Source organism: Panicum virgatum, chromosome 7K, assembly GCF_016808335.1.
Source record: "Panicum virgatum strain AP13 chromosome 7K, P.virgatum_v5, whole genome shotgun sequence".
In the NCBI taxonomy this organism is placed as follows: Eukaryota; Viridiplantae; Streptophyta; class Magnoliopsida; order Poales; family Poaceae; genus Panicum; species Panicum virgatum.
In genome coordinates, this window is record NC_053142.1 from 50431811 (window position 1) to 50453693 (window position 21883).

At 44.0% G+C, this 21883-nt stretch overlaps 2 protein-coding genes and 1 pseudogene across 2 annotated transcripts; 2 read left to right on the forward strand and 1 right to left on the reverse strand.

Annotated features, from left to right (window-relative positions):
* Nucleotides 1-866: 866 nt before the first annotated feature.
* LOC120642054 lies at nt 867-3332 on the forward strand (annotated as a pseudogene).
* A 485-nt stretch (nt 3333-3817) lies between these two features.
* On the forward strand, nt 3818-9682 carry LOC120642055 (protein PELOTA 1-like). The gene is made up of 16 exons (XM_039918439.1): nt 3818-3989; nt 4142-4224; nt 4608-4683; nt 5082-5156; nt 5226-5282; nt 5797-5842; nt 6116-6191; nt 6670-6745; nt 6826-6858; nt 6944-7012; nt 7254-7360; nt 7743-7815; nt 7972-8010; nt 8213-8307; nt 9043-9149; nt 9373-9682. Exons 1-16 carry the CDS (start codon nt 3939-3941, stop codon nt 9444-9446), a joined length of 1137 nt encoding a protein of 378 aa, XP_039774373.1. The 5' UTR covers nt 3818-3938; the 3' UTR covers nt 9447-9682.
* Nucleotides 9683-19237: 9555 nt separating this feature from the next.
* On the reverse strand, nt 19238-21464 carry LOC120642056 (transcription factor IBH1-like). Its single transcript, XM_039918440.1, has one exon. The coding sequence runs from the start codon at nt 21281-21283 to the stop codon at nt 20669-20671; it is 615 nt and encodes a 204-aa protein (XP_039774374.1). The 5' UTR covers nt 21284-21464; the 3' UTR covers nt 19238-20668.
* Nucleotides 21465-21883: the final 419 nt, after the last annotated feature.

Sequence of the window (21883 nt, forward strand, 5' to 3'; positions counted from 1 at the left end):
TCAGCAGCACAAAAAAGGGCCGTGTTTGGTTGGAGTGTGAAAAAATTTTCACCCTACTTTGACCACTAATTTAGAGTAGTAAACGAAGTCTAATTACAAAACCACCTCCACAACCCCGTGTAAATCGCGATACGAATCTAATGAGGCCTTTGACCGCGCGATTATAGGATGGTACTGTAGCATCACTGTAGCAAATCATCAATTAATTACCGTCATTAGATTCGTCTCGAAAAGTTACGCTTATCCCTAAAAAAATTTTGCAAATAGACTTTATTTAATACTCTATGCATACGAGATTTTTTTTCCGGAAAACGTGCGCAGATTTTAACTAACACGGCCACGATGGGCTTCGATGTCATGTCACACACTTCATTCAGCCACTGGCTCTCCTAGAATGGGACGATTCTGGCAGAGCATGTGCCCCGGTCAGGTCCCCTTGTTACGCCGTGTTTAGTTGCAAAAATTTTAGGGCGTAAAACAATATAGTACTTTCATTTGTATTTGATAATTATTGTTCCGTCATAGATTAATTAGGCTCATTAGATTCGTCTCGTGATTTACAAACAAACTATGTAATTAGTTTTTTATTTCGTGTAGATTTAATACTTCATGCATGCGTTGAAAAATTTGATGTGACGGAGAATCTTGTAAAATTTTGGAATTTTGGATGCAACTAAACAGGGCCCTAGCCTTTTTTTTTTGTCTTCAAGTGACAGGTTTCTGTAAATTGATCTGCACATGAATAGATGTACTTCCCCTCATGGCTACACAGCTGTGCAGCAGCTTGGACTCGTCAGTGAGACTTGGAAGAGGCGAAGAGCAAGGCCGGCAGCTCGCCCAGTTTTCGCACTTAAACCAGGGCGCGATCCCGGCTTGTCGACGAGACGAGACAAAAGTCTGCGCGAGGTCTTTGTCTGCGTATCCAAACCACACACACACACAGCACACCAATTGGGTGACAGAGACGAGTTATCCCAGGAGCTCAACCTCCTTCCTCAGCAGTCCTCCCATGAGTCAAACACTGCAGCTCTGAACACCGCTGGTCATCAATGGCGCACCACGGCGGCCACTCCCTGGAGCTCGCCGCCGCCCCCGAACTCGATGACGACGGCCACGCCCCGCGCACCGGTACAAGTTTTTTCTCGTGTCTTGCCTGCAACCATGTAGAGCTAGTCGCGCTGACAGCGGCCATGGCTCCCCTTCTCTGGTTTCTTGTTGCTCGTCAGGGAACCTATGGACGTGCTTCGCGCACATCATCACCGGCGTGATCGGCTGCGGCGTGCTCGCGCTCTCGTGGAGCGTGGCGCAGCTGGGATGGGTCGGCGGCACCGTCGCCATGCTCTGCTTCGCCTTCGTCACCTACATCTCGGCCTTCCTGCTGTCCCACTGTTACAGATCCCCTGACCTGGAGAAAAGGCAGAGGAACTACACCTACATGGATGCCGTCAGAACGCACCTAGGTAGCTGATGCCCCTTTTCAGATCATGAAATCCTGTGACCTTTTCTTCACAACCGAACCATCTTTGTTAGTTACAGTACTATACTGAGTAGTACTTTTTTTTGTTCAAACGTTTTTTTTTGTTCTTTTCGTTCAAAAATTGAAATTTCTTAGTCTTTGGTTACTGGAGTCGTCTTTGCTATCTTTTTCTGTGGCAACTGATGAGCAAAATGCACAGGGGAAAAGCGCACCTGGCTCTGTGGCTTCCTCCAGTACGGCAGTACCTGAACCTGTACGGGACTTGCATTGCCTACACCATCACCACCGCGACTTGTCTCAGGTGATTCTGATCTTGGCATGGATTTTCATCAGTTGGTACTAGTAAGTCGGTCATGGCAAATTAGCTCCCGTTACCGAGAGGCGCAAGCGCAACTGGTGGCAGGGCGATCAAGAGGGCCAACTCCTACCACAACGAAGGGCGCGACGCCCCCTGCGGCGCGGACGGCGAGCACTTCTACATGTTGCTCTTCGGAGCGGCGCAGCTGGTGCTGTCCTTCGTACCCAACTTCCACAGCATGGCGTGGCTCTCCGTCGTCGCGGCGATCATGTCCTTCACCTACGCCACCATCGGGCTCGGCCTCGGACTCGCCAAGACCATAGGTAACACAACACGCATGGCATGATCCTGATCCAGTTTCAGCCGATGGCGCAGTCGGCGCTGTGTGGTAATTCTCGAGAAAGCGAGCATCGATTGATGCTTGGATGCAAATCTTGTGTCAGAGAATGGGACGATCAAAGGAAGCATCGCCGGCGTTCCGATGAGCACCCCGGCGCAGAAAGTCTGGCGAGTGGCTCAGGCAATCGGCGACATCGCCTTCGCCTACCCGTACACCTTAGTCCTACTGGAAATACAGGTAGCTAGACCCTGAACTTTATTATTACCAGTGTTCAGCGGGCTCAGAGAGCCACCCTTTTACCCACTTCATCACTGAGAGCGAAACATCCGCACAGGACACGCTGAAATCGCCGCCCCCTGAGAGCGAGACGATGCAGAAGGGCAACGTGATCGCGGTCCTGGCGACCACCTTCTTCTACCTCGGCGTGGGGTGCTTCGGGTACGCCGCCTTCGGCAACGCGGCGCCGGGAAACCTGCTCGCCGGCTTCGGCTTCTACGAGCCCTACTGGCTCCTAGACTTCGCCAACGCCTGCATCGTGCTCCACCTGCTTGGAGGCTACCAGGTAAACTTAACTAGCTAATGACCACTGGAAGCTAGGAAATATTTGATTATTAATTCCTCGAAAAGAGTCACTACTGTTCAGAGACTTGGACAGCGAGCTTGACACCATGCTAATAACGATGATTTCCATTTGATCTGCAGATGTTTAGCCAACAAATCTTCACGTTCGCGGACCGGTGCTCGGCGGCGATGTTCCCGGACAGCGCGTTCGTGAACAGGTTCTACGCCGTGAGGGTGCCGGGCGTGGCGGCGAGCTACCAGCTGAACCTGCAGCGGGTGTGCTTCCGGACGGCGTACGTGGCGAGCACGACGGGGCTGGCGCTGCTGTTCCCCTACTTCAACGAGGTGCTGGGCGTGCTGGGCGCGCTCATCTTCTGGCCCCTCGTCATCTACCTCCCCGTCGAGATGTACTGCGTCCAGCGGGGGATCACGCCGTGGACGCGCGGATGGGCCGCGCTCCAGGGCTTCAGCGCCGTGTGCTTCGTCGTCGGCACCTTCGCGTTCGTCGGCTCCGTGGAAGGCGTCGTCAGGAAGAGGCTCGGCTAGCTAGTGCTGCTCGATCTCACACGGAAGATGTTAAAAAGCGAACAAACAATGACCTAGTGCTACACACTTATCATGTTCCTTTTACACGTGCTGATGATAGATCTTGCGTTTGTTTTCGTTACATTAAATAATCTCTAGTTTGTTAGTGACGTATGTATGTATGCATGTATGTATGTTATTTTTTTTTGAAAATGTATGTATGTATGTATATGTTAATTGGCAAGGATTTCACAGGAGAATTCAGAGATCAGATTTTTTTTTTTTGAGAATTATTCACAGCAGATCAGCAGAGAGCCTTCGCTTGGGCGAAATGAATGACGTTGGGCATCATCCGATGGACCAGGCTTTTCTGAAAAGTGAAAAGGCTGGAGTTGGATTTAGCCCGGCCCAAAACGGGCCGCAGTGCGCAGGCCAGACTTGGGCCACATCCATTGGACACCACCAATGTTGCTTTATGGGCTGTCACGGTTACCACGGTCCCCCCTGAGTTCTGACCCGTCCGACAGTTCCCAAAAAAAAAAAGAGTTCTGACCCGTCCGACGGAATCTTTCGGGCCCACACATCAGTGAGCTAACCCCTTGCAATTACTGCAGGAAAACTCACCCGATCGAATCACGGGTACTCGGACTCGATACTTTCCAATACCTCGCCGCCCCGCCGCCCGGCCGCCGTCGACGCGAACCCCCGCGCTAGACCTCGTTCCTGTTGCCGAGGCGATGAAGCTCGTCCACCGCGACCTCGTCCGCAACGGCCCTGGCTCCGTCAAGGTCCGCCTCTTTCTCTATCTCTCGCGCTCGGCGCTCTCCATCCGAGCAGCCCAATCGCTTGTTGGGTTCGCCTTGTATTGGGGCAAGGGCTGACCCAGTCGTTGGGATTCCGTGGGGTTGGATGTTGATTGGCTCGCAATTGTTGCTCGCAGTTAGTGCCGGAGGAGGAGGACGACTTGTGGCACGCGTACAACCTCATTGCTACCGGGGACAATCTCCAAGCGGTCACTGTTCGGTGAGTTCCCTTCTGTTTTAGCTTGCAGCTTGCTTTAGTTCTTATGCCGTTTGTGCTTGAGCTACTCCTCGCAGCAAGTCCTCTCTCCTATGGTTCTCGAGCTATGATTGAAACTGAATGTAAAATTGGATGGCCTGGTTAGCATATTTGTTTCATGACAATGAAAATGAGATAGATGGAAAATTTCTAGCTGTTGACTATGGTTTGGGATGTGGTTGATTATTGTTCACCATTTCTCCTTTCATTCAAAATGCTTTGCTTTGCTGCTCCAAACCAATTATTACACATTCATGATTACAATTTGATATGCCAAATTGCTTTCAAGACTTTAATCATAACTACAAATTCTTATACGCAGTTGTTGTTCTTCTGCTGGTTTCCAGGAAAGTGCTGAGAGAGGTGGCATCTGGAGGGCGTGATGCTGAGCGTGTGAAGCTTAAGTTGGAAATTGTAGTAGAGGTGATATATCATCTATCCATATCTGGTGTTTCTGTCTATTAGCATTTACATGTAGAACTGAGAGCCATCATCATCATTTGTCATGAGTGCCAACATCATCCACGTCACATGTGGCATTTGGAAAGAAAGTAACAGAATGAGCATGATTGAAATGGATTATAATTTTAGGCGATACTTTCGAAAAGGCCTGAAAATTGGTATTATAAACTGATAATTTTGTCAAATATAAGCATATACTTTTTATGATCCGGTTAAACAAATCTGTTGTTTTTGTCCCTGCTATTGATTTGAGTTACTTTGCTCCTCTTTGCTTTGTTTGATATTCTTTCCTTGTGCTACCAAGCCTTAACCATTTGTATCGATTGATAATCAAGTGTGTCCTTTGTTTTCGAATGAAGTCTGTAGACTATGACAAGGAGGGATCTGTCTTACGTGTGCGTGGAAAAAATATCACCGAGAATGATCATGTGAAGGTTAGTGATTCTTGGCTTAAATACTACTGTGTCAAACCTAGTTAAGATGATCTCTTTCTCTGAATGAAGATTGGCCAGTTCCACACTTTAGAGCTTGAGCTGAAGAGACCTTTTGTTCTACGAAAGGTATGGTTTAACTATTGAGCAAGTTTATCTCAAGATATGTGAAAAATCTAATTATTGTGCATTTTGACCATACAGTATAGCGTAGTCCTCTCTTTTCAGCTAATGTTGAAAATCTGTTTGACTGATTCTTTACAGCCTACAAATCAGTTACAGGTCCTGTAAGACTAGTTAGGCCTAAGCTGAAATGGCTGCTTTCCACTTATTTTACTACCAGATTTAAACTTGCAGTTTGATGGCATGATAGTGCTATCCTTTTGTCCCCATCCTACTTCTGAGCTTGTTGATTGATGTCCATGAACGTTGTTTGCAGTCTTTGTTGTTTATAATTTTTGTAATAATTTTGTAGTTAGGACTTGGGAAATAAATCAAGAAGTTATGGCTTTTCTGTTTTCATCTGTTGAGATCAGAATAGCATCCTCTGCACTATGCTTATTATGGTGCATGGTCGCGATGACACATTTCATTCTGTTTTGTTACTACTGTTTCTTCAATGAAGTTTTTGCATCATGTGTAGGAAATTTGGGATTGGTTAGCCCTTGAAACTATCCAGCAAGCATGTGGTATGTGATTTTGTCCCATGGTTTGTAAACATGGATTTTCTGCTTGATCAAATATTCACCTCATCATCTATTTTTAAAATATAAATTGGTGTTAACATGGTTCGCACATGATACATGCTGTGATTCAGCAGTGACCATCTTGCCAATTTTACCAAGACATAAACCACTTTTTAATTCCATATTCTAAGAGAAGCTGTTCCAAATCTCCTTGCTCTCTATTGTACTCCTTCATGTGAAAATAGCATTTTTACTGACTATCCATACCTATTGTAGATCCTTCTGCAAGTGCTGATCTAGCAGTTATTCTCATGCAAGAAGGACTTGCACACCTGTTCCTCATTGGCAAAAGGTGAGTAGAATTATTGTGCCGTCACGAAGCAACAAATATCGATTTCTATAATATCTATTGATTTTCTTTATTCTATGTGTAAGGTGATAATGTTATTATCTACATAAGAGTTTATATCTTAACAATTAACTCCTCTGAACTCTGGTTTTCTTATGCTAAGAGTGTTTGTATATCACTTTGCGATTCCTTGCTCGCTGCACCCCTTTTATATGAATTTCATGTTCTGAAAGTGACCATTTACTTAGTGTTGGCTCTTTCAGAGGAATAATTCCTTGAGCATGATATAAGAAAATTAGAAACATCTTGAGTATTTTTTCATCTCTATGCTCCCTCTCCTTAAGTGGTTACACAGTCAAAATAATATTTTCTAGTTTTAATTGAAGAAGAACACATGTTGCCATATCGATGTCGTCCTGTCTTATCATACATCTATCATTCTCTCTTAAGACGTTTTAATGGTTTTTGTTCTTCTAAACAGCATAACAGCAACCAGGGCACGCATTGAAACATCGATTCCTCGGAAGCATGGGCCTGCAATTGCTGGCTATGAGTCGGTATGATAACTGATTCTATTAACTACAGGACAAAATTGTTTTTTGTTTCCCACTTATTTCCACTTTCTGTTCTTGTGTAGGCCCTCAAGAAGTTCTTTGAGCACGTTTTGCAAGTAAGTTATGCCGACGAAGTTCACAAGCAAATGTGAACATGCATACTGACACATCCGACTGATGGATTAAGTTATTTGGTTGTAGGCTTTGCTGAAACACATTGATTTCGAAGTAGTCCAGTGTGTTGTAATTGCAAGCCCAGGTTTTACAAAGGTAATCCTCACTTCAAGGAGAAACAATCTACTGTACAATAGTTCCTTTATACGGGGCATAAGTTTTAGCTGTGTGTTATCTGATGCACGTTCAGTCTGCAGTAAGTATGCAATCATATGAGTCCATCTGTCATTCTCTCACTAGCCTGCTACTGTTGCACAAAATAAAATTCTCCTATGTTATAAGGCAAAAAAGTCAACTAATGTAATTTTTATTTTCCTTTGGTCCTTTATCTTATCAGGATCAATTCCGTGATTACATGTTTCTTGAAGCTGCACGGCGAGATTTAAGAGTAATAATTGAGAACAAACAACGCCTTGTTCTGGCACATGCAACATCAGGTTACAAGTGAGTTCTTCCATCGGTTTGTATCTTGATAGTTAGTTTTGTCTGTGGGGATAATGTGTTAGCATCGATTCTTAAAACAGTGTAATTCGTTCAAATTTAGGCTGGCTATCTGATCTTCTGAATGACATGCAACTAGCGTAGCATTTTTAGCTTTGTGCTGTGTTCAAAACTTATTTTTTGTGATCTTAGATAGGCATAACTATTTCATAGAAGTGGTTTGTTACATGTGATAAGCTGCATGATCCTTCTGGGACCATAATCATCTTAGCTAATTCTGAATTTTCCTAATGACCTTTAAGTGATCGTGTTTCCTATTTGTTTGAGCATCTCATTGTCATGTACCCTTTCAGCTGTCCTAACTTTATGTATATTTGTTTTTTAGGCATAGTTTGAAGGAAGTTTTGGATACCCCAGGCATCATGGCACTGATAAAAGATACAAAAGCAGCACAGGAGGTAGTGGCTCAGAATCAAACATGTCACTAAATATGCTAGTTTATGGAGCTTTCTTAAACAATTACTTTGATTATCAAAGCATATTACACTCAGTCTAAACAGATAATATCAAATCCTGTTAGCTGTTTCATGTTTGTATTTCTTTCTAATTTGCAGGTCCGAGCTTTGCAGGATTTCTTCAACATGCTTACTAATGTAAGTGTCTTCTAGTGAAACCGATTTTCTAACAGTGCCTTCCTAAGACTGCAATTCTGGTGCCACAAATTAGAGTTAGTCCTCCATATTTGTTCATTGGCACCTTGTTTTGAAATAGGTTTAAATAATAGTTTAATATACTTATGAATTATTGCTGCTAATGAATTTAATTGAAGCATATATGTTTGCTGATTAACTGCAGGATTCAGCTCGTGCTTGTTATGGACCAAAGCATGTTGAGATTGCACAAGACCGTCTTGCAATTCAGACTCTTTTAATAACTGATACTTTATTTCGGTAAGTTGTGTTCATCAAAACTGAAGGTAGTTGTGATTTTCAATGAGACAAAAGAAAAGTATACAGTGATAAAAAGCGAAGACAAATCAATCTTGGTGAAAAGGAACTATGCAGCACATTGTACTAGACTAATTGTCTATATAAGCTTTGCTTACCTAACTTGCTACAAATATTTTTTTTTGTTGGTTTCCTGATATAGATTGGCACTTGATACCTAGGTCAATCACAGTAGCACGTATCATACCTAAAGTACACACCTGGGAAAGGAATCCAGTCATTCCACTCTACCTTTTCTTTTACTATGGATCTATCCCGGCGACAGCTTGTCAGTGAACTCACTTATTTAATGATATTAATAACTGTGTTTTCGAATTAGTCTTTTCCACACGAGCACTTTATATGTGATCCTCTGTCAACACTAACATTTCCTTATTGTTATTGTGGTCATAGCGAGTGATGTCTCATATTCGATAAGTATGCTTTGTGAGCTTGGTAACTTTGAATTTCTGGAGCAGCTGCACTTAATATCGTTCCTATGTACATCTATTACCAGTTGAAACAGAACTTGATGCATTACAAACCTATGTCCTCAGACTAAATGAAATTCTAATTTTGAAGTACTCCCTATGGCTATCATACTTCTATCATGATTCTCAGCGGAACTATAGGCCATAGAATAGAATTTCCGGTGGTGACTGTTGAAAAATAACAAATGAACATTTTGTTCACTCACAGGAACGCTGACATTGCTACCAGACGAAAGTATGTGAACTTGGTTGAAGGCGTCAAGAAATATGGTGGAACAGTGCACATATTTTCTTCAATGCATGTCTCCGGCGATCGTGAGTTCAATGCATTTATCTTATGATTTTGGTTTAATTGTTCATCCCTGATATAATTAAAGAAAATTTAAACATTAAGCTATTATAATGTTGGATATGCTATAAAAAGTAATAACACATCTTAATTTTCAATCTCATTTTCCAATCAAGAGGTAAAGTTTATTTTCTTTTGTTGCCTGCTGCAGCCTTGTATTTAAATTGCATTTATCTGTTGTTTGAACAGAGTTAGCGCAGTTGACTGGGATAGCAGCTATACTTCGTTTTCCCCTTCCTGATCTAGAGGACATTGAGATGTGATCACACCAGCCCCTTCGCAGCTGTTTAACATCTTTTGGGTGGTGATCTGTTTTGCATATAACCGACATCATGTAACTTTATTCTCGTGATAACCTGAACTGATATAGGTAACCCTGGAAAGAGATCAAGCTACCTTTTAAGATATCCTAGGTGTAAATGGTTTGTTGTGCCATACTATATTTGTTAATTCTTTTCTCGATCTAAAGGGCTCTTGGTTCGCAGGAGTTAAAAGGCAAGCACGCATAAAAGTCTTCTCTTTCAAAACACAAACTGACATAACATGGTGTTTGTACTTGGAAATCACATACTCTGATTTGACAAATTATCACAAGTGTTGGAGCCTGGAGGTTCAGACATCGGAGCGCTGTGTTGTTAAAACGTTGCAGCATTTGACGTTGTGTGGTTGTGGCCCCCTTTTTTTCTTTGAAAAAAAGGAAACCATTTTATGCTTTTTATGGAATCAAACCTTTATGCTCGTATGCTCGGCTGGAACTCCTGGAACCTAGTGCTTTGTTGATGGCCAACCTATGCTTACCTGTCATGCATTATTATTCAATTATTCTACCCTTTTTTTCTATTTTTCTTTTTATTTCAGGGCACACGCTTAGCATGATATAGTTTGCCTCGACCACACTGGCGAGAACCAAGATCGCTTTAAGCAGCTGAAATTCTTGCGCCTTTGATGCAAAAATAAATTGTCGAATACAGACAAGGCTACAAAAGAGGAATCTTGTGGTTTAGTGATTGGAGTCCAAGTATATCATTTGCCAAACCACTAGAAAATACGTCTGCGTGAGGGATGATCTGCCCCACGAGCTGCATTTTCTGCCACTTTTCGTTCGGACCATCATTTGTACCTATCGATTTGGCGTGTTGCTCTACATGTCCAGCCACCCTTGAAAAATTCTGGACTTTTGTTTGCGAGCATTGATTAGCATATTACGCTGCACGAATTTGTTTCGCTTCTAATAATCGTTGCTTACCATGTAAGAGTCAGGTCACAAGGTAACACGTATAGCTCAATGTGATTTGCTACAAGGTCAAGGTCACCATTGACCGTCGACTTGAAGTCTATTACTTTGGCCATTTTCTCTGTGCAATTCTCAATGTAGAACAGAATAGATCGGGTAGCAGCTCTTTGTAGAACAGTGCTCGTGCGTTGCTACGGGTACTATAATATAATAGATTTATGTAATACTATCAATTTTGTTCATTCGCATCACGTACATGCTGTGTTGTGATTGTGCGAGAGTCCGTGTTTCGATTGGGATTCCTATTCATTTGTCCGAGTTCCGATTAGAATTCGGATTCTGATTGATTTGTTTGGACTATGATTAGGATTTCGATTGACAGATCAAGGAAATGTTGCTTGCTTTAGAAATAGTAGAGATAGAGATAGAGATATATAATATCATTATCCCACCGTTTATAAAAATAAAAAACTTATGAGTGGACCAACATTCCGTCACTTTCTTACTCCGTCATGCTCTACGACGTGACGAGCACGGAATGGTCAAATGCCGCACGCCTCCGCCGAGCCGAGCGATCCGAGCGCAACAAGCCAAATGGCAACGGTTTGTGTTTTTGGAAGGAGGCCGATCCCCGTCGCTGGGCCCACAGTGGTGGTGACGATCAATTTGTGTCCTTTGAAAGAAAACAAAATCAGGAAAAAAACCTTGCCATTTTCTATTTAAAAAACGCTGGAAATTCATAGATGGAAGGGCCAGATCGACCGGTTGCTCCTTGCGTCAACGTAGTCTGTCTAGTCAGGAATCAGAAGGGACTAGTAGCTAGCTAGTCGATGTAACTGGTGGCTAAGCAAGCTACTTGCTGTGTTATCTTGGGTTATTTTAAGCAGCTGCGCTCATGTTGGGGCGGCGATGCCACTTTACAAGTGGACACATGCCGGACATTCGATGTTTATCCCACCATTACCAAACGTCAAACCCTAGTAGTGGTGATTAGGCTATTCATATGCTTGACTTGAGCACCACCTGGTTAATTACTGCGTTAATCGTTATGCGCTAAATAATCAACTAAAGTTACTCCTTGCTTTAGTGCCTGACTTTGCTGTACGATCAGTAGTCTCTGTAATGAACATGGCACCATTTATGTAATTTCGAGTGATTTTGGTGATTGTATGATAACGCAATCAATGGGACTAATGATTTTGTTGAGTGAACATTTCTAGATCTCAGGGATGAAGTAAAAAGACCATACAAAGCAAAACACAAAAAAAGAACTCAAAGAAACGCTGAATTGGACGAGATCTGCAGAAACCAGTAGCACCGGAAGAACCGATGCCTAAGCATCAGTGCATCCGATGGTTGTCGGAAGATCCGACGCCCTCGCTTTGGTACAAGTCTGAGCACCAAATGGAGATCAAGGGAAGATCAAGTGAAGTATCGGTTGAACCGACGGCTTTAAGATAGGCATCGGTGCATTCAACGTACTATATTCCAGAGACGATGTCAAGCGCGCAGAAGCCAAGTCTTCAGCACCGATTGAACTAGTGGTGCGTCGGAGCATTCCATCGGTGCAATGACGTCAGCAGAAGAGAGAGGTCCAACGGCTAGTCCAGAGGCTGTGAGTGACCGGTTTAACCGACGCCCAATCATCGGTTAAACCGATGGTTCTGCAGCATGTCAGAAAGTCCAACGGCTAGTCCAGTTGCTTGTGAGTGACCGGTTGAACCGACGCTACCCAATGCAGAGGCATCGGTTCAACCGGTGGTTTGCTGTTTTCTGCTGACCGTTGGTGCAACGGCTACAAGACATGGTGGCCTATATATATGTGCTCCCCCGACCATTTAAAAATTGCTGGAGTCCCAAGACATCACACACATATCCAAGAACACCTCCAAGCCATCCAAGAGTATAAAGATCAAATCCTTAGTCCTTAGCACAAGCTTTGTGAGTATTAGTGCTAGGTTAGCTCTTGAGTGAGTGATCAAGCAATGTTTAGATCCTTGTGCTGTGGTTCTAGAGTGAACCAAACTTGTATCTCGGTGCGCCGGCCTCCTTAGAGCATTGGTGGCTCGCTGGCACGTCAACGACCCTCCGGCTTGGTGTGGAGCGGCGTCGACAATATTGTGCGTGGGACGGAGACTCCTCTTTCGTGGGCAATTTCCCTTAGTGAAGATCGGGATCAAGGTGACCGTAATTGTGTTCACGAAAGAGACTTGATTGCTGGGAAGCGATACTCTTCGTGAGTGCTTCAACAACATGAACGTAGAGACGCCTTTGTGGCAATCCGAACCACGGGATAAATCCCCGTATCGAGAGTTCGCTTCCTCTCATCCCTCTCCTTAAGCTTCCGTATTTCATATTGTAACTTGTGTGCCTTTACTTTCTTAGTGTAATATCTTGATAGGATTGGCTATAGGTTACAAAATTCTTTTGGGATGAGAGTTTCACACTAAGATGAACCATAGTTGCACATCTAGATAGTTTGATTTAGTTTAAGTTTTGTGCAAACTAGTTGGAGTCATGTTAAGATTTTAAGAGTGCCTAATTCACTCATTCCCCCTTTTAGACTAGAGCACCCGATCGCTTTTAGTCTCTACAGACCACAGCAGCAGAGAGGGACAAGACTTCACTAAAAATCTAAGGTGATCTGAACAACAACACATCGTCGTCGTCGTGGAGATTGCGTGCTTTGCCTTTGCTGTGTCCCGGCTTTTGAGCTCGGCAAGTACGCGAACCCCGGCAGGGTTTTTGCTTAAAATTGGCTGATCTAGATTAGCATGTTCTGATCGATGATCTGATCCAACCCCTCCCACCCGTTTCGAAGACTACAAATCGCCAGCCATCGTCATGTACGTACGCTGCTAGTTAACTAGCCTATCCATATGTCGCCACCCACCTCACACAAAGAAGAATCCAATCCCTCCCTCCTCAATTTAATACAAGCAACTTCGTAGGCTTCATTTGCTTTCATGATACATCATCGTCAGGCTGATGAGATTTAGTATTAAATTAAAAGAAACTCCTACATATGGACCCAATCATTACATTAACTGTAATAAATTATCCAACTTGAGCTTCTAGCCAGGCCCTCCATTACACCACCACACTCCATATAGCTAGCTAGTTAATTATAAATAAAATTAGCATAACACTGTAAATAACAATGGTACGAACCTGAAAGGGGCCAATGCAACTAGGCATGTAAACAAAGGAGCAACCCTTCTACTTTGGTCCCTAATCACCTTATTGAGTCGACCTTAATTAATATAATTATGCCTTCCAAGATGTGGTCCCAAAAATGTGTAGGCATCCCTTCATCTCACCAAGAACCAACAACACCTCACGCGGCTCTAGCTAGCATGCGCCCATTTGTCGAGCACAAATTAAAGCCGCATCATCTAGCTAGCTAGGCCACGTTCCACAAGATAATTGAGGTCATTGGCATGCTTGCTTTAATTAGGCACACCCCGAGTTGGCCATGTTGTAGAATATCACACTTGTACTACAACTTAGTACTATCAGTTTGTTCTTAATTTCTTATCACTGTATGTATCCAGGTAGCGTGCGACGACGACATGATCACACCCTTTTTCTAGACGAAAAAAAAATCACATTCTTTTCTTGTGGGGCACACGTAGTATAGCCTGCTATGCAAATGCATGATTAGCGTTATACGTGCCCTCGCAAAAAAAAAAAAGAAGATTAGCGTCATGAGAAGCAAGAAGGGCTTTAATTTCCTAGCTAGCTAGTAGAGTGCTTTCAGTACGTGATGGCAATCATCACGCCATCATCATCACAGCAGGCTACCCACAATAACTTACTAATACCTCACCTACTAATTAGCTAATTGCCTTGCAAAATGCTACCCCCTCTCACTCACTATATAAAGCTCTCTCTCTTCACTTGAGTGTCACAGCTAAGCATAATTGAGCGCTGCCATCGCGCGCTCCTCAGAGAGTTTCACTGTCCAGCCAGCGCAGTCCCTTGAGCTCAAACCTCAAAGCGCAGGACCGAGAGGCAGAGTCGCAGAGATCATGGCTAGGTTGGCCTCGGTGGTGAGGTGGTGCGGCGGGTGGAGGGAGCGGCGGGCGCGGCGGCAGAAACTGCTGCGCCGGCGGCAGCACAGCGGCGGCACGGTGTGGCTGGGGCGGCGCAGGAGCTGCCGGCTGGCCGTGTCGCGGCTGGTGCGGTGGCGGCTCGTGGCGGAGCTGCTGCGGCCCATCAGGAAGGCGCTGATGGAGATTGTCGCGGGCGCGGCGGCAGGGGCCGGCTCCGGCTCCGGCTCGGCCGGGCGGCGACAGCTGGTGATGCTGCCGCAGCTCAACTTCCCTTTCGTCGGCACGCTCACGCTCCCGGCCGTCGCTTGAGACGCGCGCTGAGAGCCCGGCATGTAATGATTTTTGCGTTCTGTTTTGTTTTTTTAGTGGGTTAAGCGATATCCCAGCTGGATGCTCCTGCCACACTAGCTAGCTAATCTGCGGTGCCATCACGACGTCTGGTCCCGATCGAGTTATTAACTGCTGACGTTTTTTTCCCCTTCTTGTAACTTCTATAGTACTGTCGTAATGCTGCAATACTCATAGCAAACACAAATTCAAATAAAGGTAATAAGTTCAGAGCAGGTTTAGACTTAAATCCTCGATTATTGGAAATGCGGAAATTCATATGAATCTATCAGATAGTTTACAACAATTAAAACAAATTCTTTTCTGTAGAAATTAATAGAACAATTTTAGTGTACATGTTCCATATGGAGCTTGTCCTTTGCGTATCAGATCCGAATAGCAAGCGAAGAGTTCGTATCAGATCAAACATTAAAAACCACTCAAAAGAGAGAAAGACTGCTAATGTCGTGGGGGTTCTAGGGGTACCCACAGCCGGGTGGCGGAGCGCACCCGCCTATTCCCAGTGAGGGAGTACTCGGGGAAGTACTAGGCGATGGGGCTGAATCTACGCTAAGACAAGGACTCAAGAACACACGATTTAGAGTGGTTCGGGCCGCCGGAGCGTAACACCCTACGTCCACTGGGAGATGTATTGTTCTTGGTGGTGTGCATGAACCTATCCTCTGCTGGCCTTGGCCCCTACCCAGCCTGAGGTCTTCTAGCGGCGCCCCCTCCTTTTATAGAACAAAGGGGGGAGCGGATACATTGGACGTTGGGGCCCCGACAGGTGGGCCCAACGCGACTGTGCAGCATACTGCGCAGAGTACTCAAACGACTACAGTAGTTGCGAATCTTTCCTCCGATATGCACACTGCTGCTCCTCTGACTCAGGGGGGTCTTCTCTTGTCCCATTAGCTAGTTGCCCGTTGGAGTAGCGTAGCTTGCGGCGTGGCTTGCTGAGGCTATTATGTAGCGTCATAATGGGCGAAGCCGAGCCGTCGCATCCATCTGTTGCAGCAGACTGGCAGGCGCGGAGTGGGCGGCGCCAGCGGCTGCACTGTGCTCCTTGGTAATACGCGATCAATAGTCCCCCCTGGTCAAGGAATCGCCTCGGCTTCTGCTGTATCAATGCGGACGTTTACCTACCACAATGAATGCAGTGGTGGGTGAGACTTAGCATGGAGACCAAGCGGCCTTGTGCTTGTAGACACGTGTCGGCTCCGGACCGCCCCGAGGCAGGGCGTCGACTTCTTCCCTCAGAGGGGGGTCCGGTCACTATACAGGTGGTCCAGGACCTCATGAGGGGTCCGGGACTCCGCGGGGGTCCGGACTCCTCCGGTGGTCCGGAGCCCCAGCTGCTTGCGCTTGAGCGCCTGCCTCTCCCTGGACACGTGGCGACTCCGGACCTTCCCCAGTCGTGGAACGGGTCCGGATTGTTGTCGGGAGAACAGGACTTCGGACCGCAGGGGTCCGGATGCTTGGATGTAGTCAAGGATAACTACAAAGGCCCTTGCCTAGACACAGCAAGAGGGGGTACCCCAGTCCTGGGGTACCGACAGACAGGTTCTGACGAGCTAATTAACTATTAGGCAGTACTTTAGCAGATTGTACATATACACGTGTGACGGCCGTTAGAAGTTTCCACTAGGACTCAAAATAATATAATGATCTTCATGCAAGCAAGAAGACTAATTCGAGGAAAAACCTGAGAAGCTTGTACTAGTTACTAACATCTGTCCCATGATATAATTGTAACTTGTGCTATATTTAGTTATAAAAATTTCCTCACCTCACTTGCATTGACGCCAAACATGGATCTTCGGACACAAATTCAAAGTTAAGACAAATTGAGAACCTAGTAACATCTGCAATATATATAACCAGGGCTCCTGACACATTGTTGCAAGGTCGTATATTCCACTGGAAGTTTTTGTTTAACTTAGTAGCAAGAGTGGCATCCTTATTAACAATCTGTTATCGCTAAACACTATGCATTCATAGACCGTCACACATGCCTGGGGGAAAATGTCAGACTCAGAAACAGATTACAATTAAGTATGCTCTTTTAATAGATTACATGCATGCATATGCTTTTAGATGCAGGTAAATTTGGTAGCAAACTTGCTATAGCTATTTATAGTACGTTGTCAGTGTAGAATCTTCGAAGTTTTTAGATATTTATTTGCTCTTCTGAAATTTCTAGACCTCTTTTGGAACATGCCTGGAAAGGCTCATTAGATCACAAGAAGGCAATCGAAATTATTTTTTGATGTTGACGATCTCCAATGATGGAACCAGTTTGTCCGTCTAGCTGGTCACAACTGTAACGCGCATTTTGCAGAACTCTACAACGAACCGCTTATGGAAATGAAGTTTGTCTTGAACAAATTTAAATTGCCTTTGGGTGTAACCATTTATATCTGGTATATTAGATTTTGGAATTAAGTAGTCCACTACTTCACTGGTATAGTTATGATTTCAGGTTACTGTGCAGCAAGACTCTCAAATCTCAACAGGTAATTGGCTATAGGCTATAGCTCAAAGGTGCTTCAAAATGAAATACAAATAAAAATAAAGTTAACGATGCACAGTTTATCCTGTGCAGTAGTGGTCATTTTTTAACTCAAAAAACAGCCGGCTGGCAATATCTTCAGGCAGATGTGCCCATACAAAAAAAAACAAATTAATTCACTATTTGTAGGCAGATGTGCCCATAACTTCTTGGTTTATTTCCCAAGACCTAACTACAAAATTATTACAAAAACTATAAACAACAAAGACTGCAAAGAACATTAGGTTCATGGACAAAAGGATAGCACTATCATGCAATAAAACTGCAAGTTTAAAACTGGTAGTAAAATAAGTGGAAAGCAGCCATTTCAGCTTAGGCCTAACTAGTCTTACAGGACCTGTAACTGATTTTTAGGCTGTAAAGAATCAGTCAAACAGATTTTCAACATTAACTGAAAAGTGAGGAGTATGCTATACTGTATGGTCAAAATGCACAATAATTAGGTTTTTCACATATCTTGAGATAAACTTGCTCAATATTTAAACCATACCTTTCGTAGAACGCTCACACTTTTTACATATTATCTGAGGTTTTTATGAGCAATTTTTCATTAGAATATAACATCTATAAAAATATTGTGGGCAACTATAGTTGAACACCAGGAGCCATATATATAGAAATGTTAGAAATGTTTATTAATTAGTATGACATATACCACTGCATATATAAAGCCCTCTACATTCAATATATGCAGCGTTTTGTGTGGTGGCAAAAGTAAATATAGCTAAAATAAAAATGGCTATATAACAAACTGTACAGTACACAAATGTCTCCTTAAGTACAAAAAACAATTCATCACTTGGGAAAACTGAAGGAAACCATGGAATGTACTTATTATTGCTCTTAATTCCAAGAAAGGTTAACTGCATTGCCACACCAATCCCCTCTCTAGCTAGCATATTTACCAAAAAGAATATTTTGCGTTACATATGATCCATATCCTCACAAGTCACATCAGACTTATTTTGCAATAATGTCTTCTTCGAGTTCCCTAACATGAAAAAACAAGAGCCTCCATATGACATTCTATTCAATGCAATCAAAGTTAGTATAATGTTTTTATTTTTTTTATTTGTAAGGGTCAACAAAGTTAATCTTCTTGAAAAACCTACTGTCCAGGTTTACTCCAAAATTGAATGTTCATTTACTTAACACCACACAAATATTTTTCACCAACTTCTTACTTATTATCTCGCTACATGCATGTTTTCTGTTTGACTGCAATGCTACCATATCTCTATAATAATAAGAAAAATGCAATGTGCTCATTAACTGATTGAAATCCTTCTATAGTTATATGTCTGTTCTATTTGAGTACTGGCTGTCTTTTTAGTAAAAGAGATAAAAACATAAGAACTAGTAAGATGTACACACACATAGGTTGAGAGCAGATAAAAAAAAAGGATGAGTCGCATTGGTATATATAGAAATTTCCGAATTAAGGATTTAGTAAACAATCTTGATATGCCACCATTATTAGTGGGCAACATATCGTTGTTATGTATATTTATGTTAACAAATAGAAGGTTATTAAATTGTAGCTAGCAAATTATTAATACAGCTAACCTTGTGGGCCAATTATGAATTGGCGGATTGCAAAGTGGCATTAGCTGTTGATTGATCAAGCATCATTTTGGTTTTAGTACTAATTTAGCTGTTCAAATTGGATGGCCATCTAACCTAATTAATACTCCTAATTAAGTGCAATGCACACAGCACATACCGGTACCGTATCTATATAAGATCTTTTGTACCTTTTGTTCATATATATGAACATGCATGTATTTTGATTTACAGCAGTGAGCACACTAAACTAATTTTTTACAAAAACCACAATATATAACGCCCCAGAAAATCCAAAAGATAAAAATAAATAAATCCAGCATCTTTTCATAATAACAGACAAACAGTACAGATAATGTACGTGTTCACGCAAAATAAATAGATACAACATATACAAAGAGAATAGAAAGCAAATAAACAAAGGGGAAACCTATAAGGAAACCATAAATAAATACTCATAGGTAGCCTGAATTATGGATAGTTTTTGTAAGATTTGCATGAATATGCTTAAACTACCCAGTGGCACATAATTTGGACATAATACTTCTCCTTTGATCAGTTGAAATGAAGAGAAGAAGCCAGCAGATTCTTACCTCAAAAAGAAAGCAACAAACGCATGCATGTGTCAAAGACAACAACCAAGAATAACACACGAGAAAAAAATCCAAAGAGAAAACTAGATAGCATCAAGTACACAGAATACTCTTTAGAGCCGGTGGCACCTAAAAAGGAATGGGGGATAATTAGTTGGCCTAGTTGATGGAAGGTGAGGAAAAAAATATGTATTTCCCGAGGAAAAAACAAAAGGGAGCTAGGCCCTTTAATCCAAAGATGCTAACTGCTGCCTGTAGAGAGAATGTCTTTTGGTTCCTTTGGCTACAAGTCATATGTCGTCTCAAGCTCAAAGTTCAGCAGCCCTATCCCTCGTAGACTCTGTGGATCCCACTTTCCCAAATTTGAGAGAAAGGGAACACTCCACCAAACCAATTGAACATAACCACCATCCTAGCACTCCAATTACACAAGGCAACAACTAGCTAGAGAGAGAGAGAGAGAGAGAGAGAGCTAATATAACCAACTCAATCAGTCATCTAGCTCTAGAAAAATAAAAGAGTCGGTAATATGCATGTTTCATGCATTCATGCAACCACGCACCCATGCTAAAGGTTCATATGCATGCCATGCTATGAGCAATTACCTTCCTCTCCATTCAGATAGACCTACATAAAAGTGAAAATTGACAGCAGGCAGAAAAGTGCGTGTGTATAAAACAGCTACCTACCTGTGTAGCTAGCTACAAAAGATAGCTGACATGGTTCCACAATTCACAAACATACGCATATCAATCATCTGACCCCCAACAACAAGTATATTGCACTAGCTTATATGTATATGTGACTCCATGCTTCATCAATTTTCTCTCTCTCTATATATATATGTTACAATTAATTACCTCAATCTCCCTCCAATCTTCCATGTGTTCCCAATCTATACACCTACTAATAACCTTACCAACTAAAAGTATGAACCAACAATAATAATCTCTCTCCTCTCAACAATCTCCTATATGTCTTAATCATGCATCGATCTCATGTGACATGAACAAGAGATATGCGAATGCGATGATCTAGATACAAACGGCGGCGGCGGCGGCGGCGGCGGCAGCATATGATCGACGACAGTGCAAGAACAAGAATTAATCAACCATGCGGTATTAATTAATTACTGGTTCGATCATTGGCCGGAGAAGAGGTCGACGAGGTTCTGCATGAGCTGCACCTGCGCGCGGAGGCTCCGCAGGTAGTCGGCGGTCTCGTCGAGGAGGCTGCAGTACTCCATCTCGCTGCCGCCGGGGACCAGCCGCCGGAGGGCGTCTGCCCTCGCCGGCTCCCCCGCCTGCCGCGGAGGCGGCCCGGCCCTGGCTAGTAGAGCCATCGCCGCGGTGTCTCCGGCGGCAGAGACGATGGTCCTGGCGGCGGCGCCGAGAGGAGGCGCTGGCGCCGCAGGCGGCGCGGCGGAGACGCGCCTCCGCAGCAGGACCGCACGCCTCGACCTCATGGCCCGGCGCACGCGCACCTGGCGGAGCAGCGCCTGTGTCCACGCGCGGCGCGGGTTGGCGGCGCGCGCCATGGACGAGTAGGCCGCGCGGCGGATGGTGCGCGAGCGGCGCGGCACGGGGCTGGTGCTGTGGATCCGGGCCAGCGCGCGGAGGAAGTGGAACGCCAGCATGCGCTTTGACGGCGACGGCGAGCCCGATGCCGGGGCCGGGGCGGCGGCGCTGCTGGCCACGGCGCGGTGGTTAGGGTTAGGGTTTGGCGGCGGTGGGCGCGCCGTTCTCTTCCGTGCCATGAAACGGCGCGGAGAAGCGGGAGAGGGAGCAGAGAAGAGAAGGCTGGAGGATCGATCAAGAGAGAGAGAGAGAGAACTCCGGGGGAGGCTTGCGCGTCGCTTAAAAGGCAGGAGAGGGAGTCGTGGGAGGCAGGAGAGAGGAAGGTGAGAGCGAGCGAGAGCAGCAGCAAGAGAGAGAGGAATAGGGTTGAAAATGGGACGGGAAAATCCCGTCCCGACCGGCTCCGTTTACCGTTTAAAGCGACCGTAAACCATTTCTATGAATAAATGGGAAAATGAGAAAACAAAACGGGAAAACGGGCGGGAACGGGAACAGGAGAGAGAAAGTGAGACTTGTGTGTTAAGGCCCTGTTTAGTTGGCGAAAATTTTTGGGTTTGATACTATAGTACTTTCGTTATTACTTGATAAATAATATCTAATTATGAATTAATCATGTTTCAAAAATTCATCTCATGCTAATCAGTTAGATTATATAATTAATTATTTTTTCAACCATATTTAATGCTTTATGTATATATTCAAACATTCCATGTGATGGTTACTGTAGAATTTTTTTTGGAAATTAAAGGATCTGACACAGAGGATCAGGAGAGGGGCCT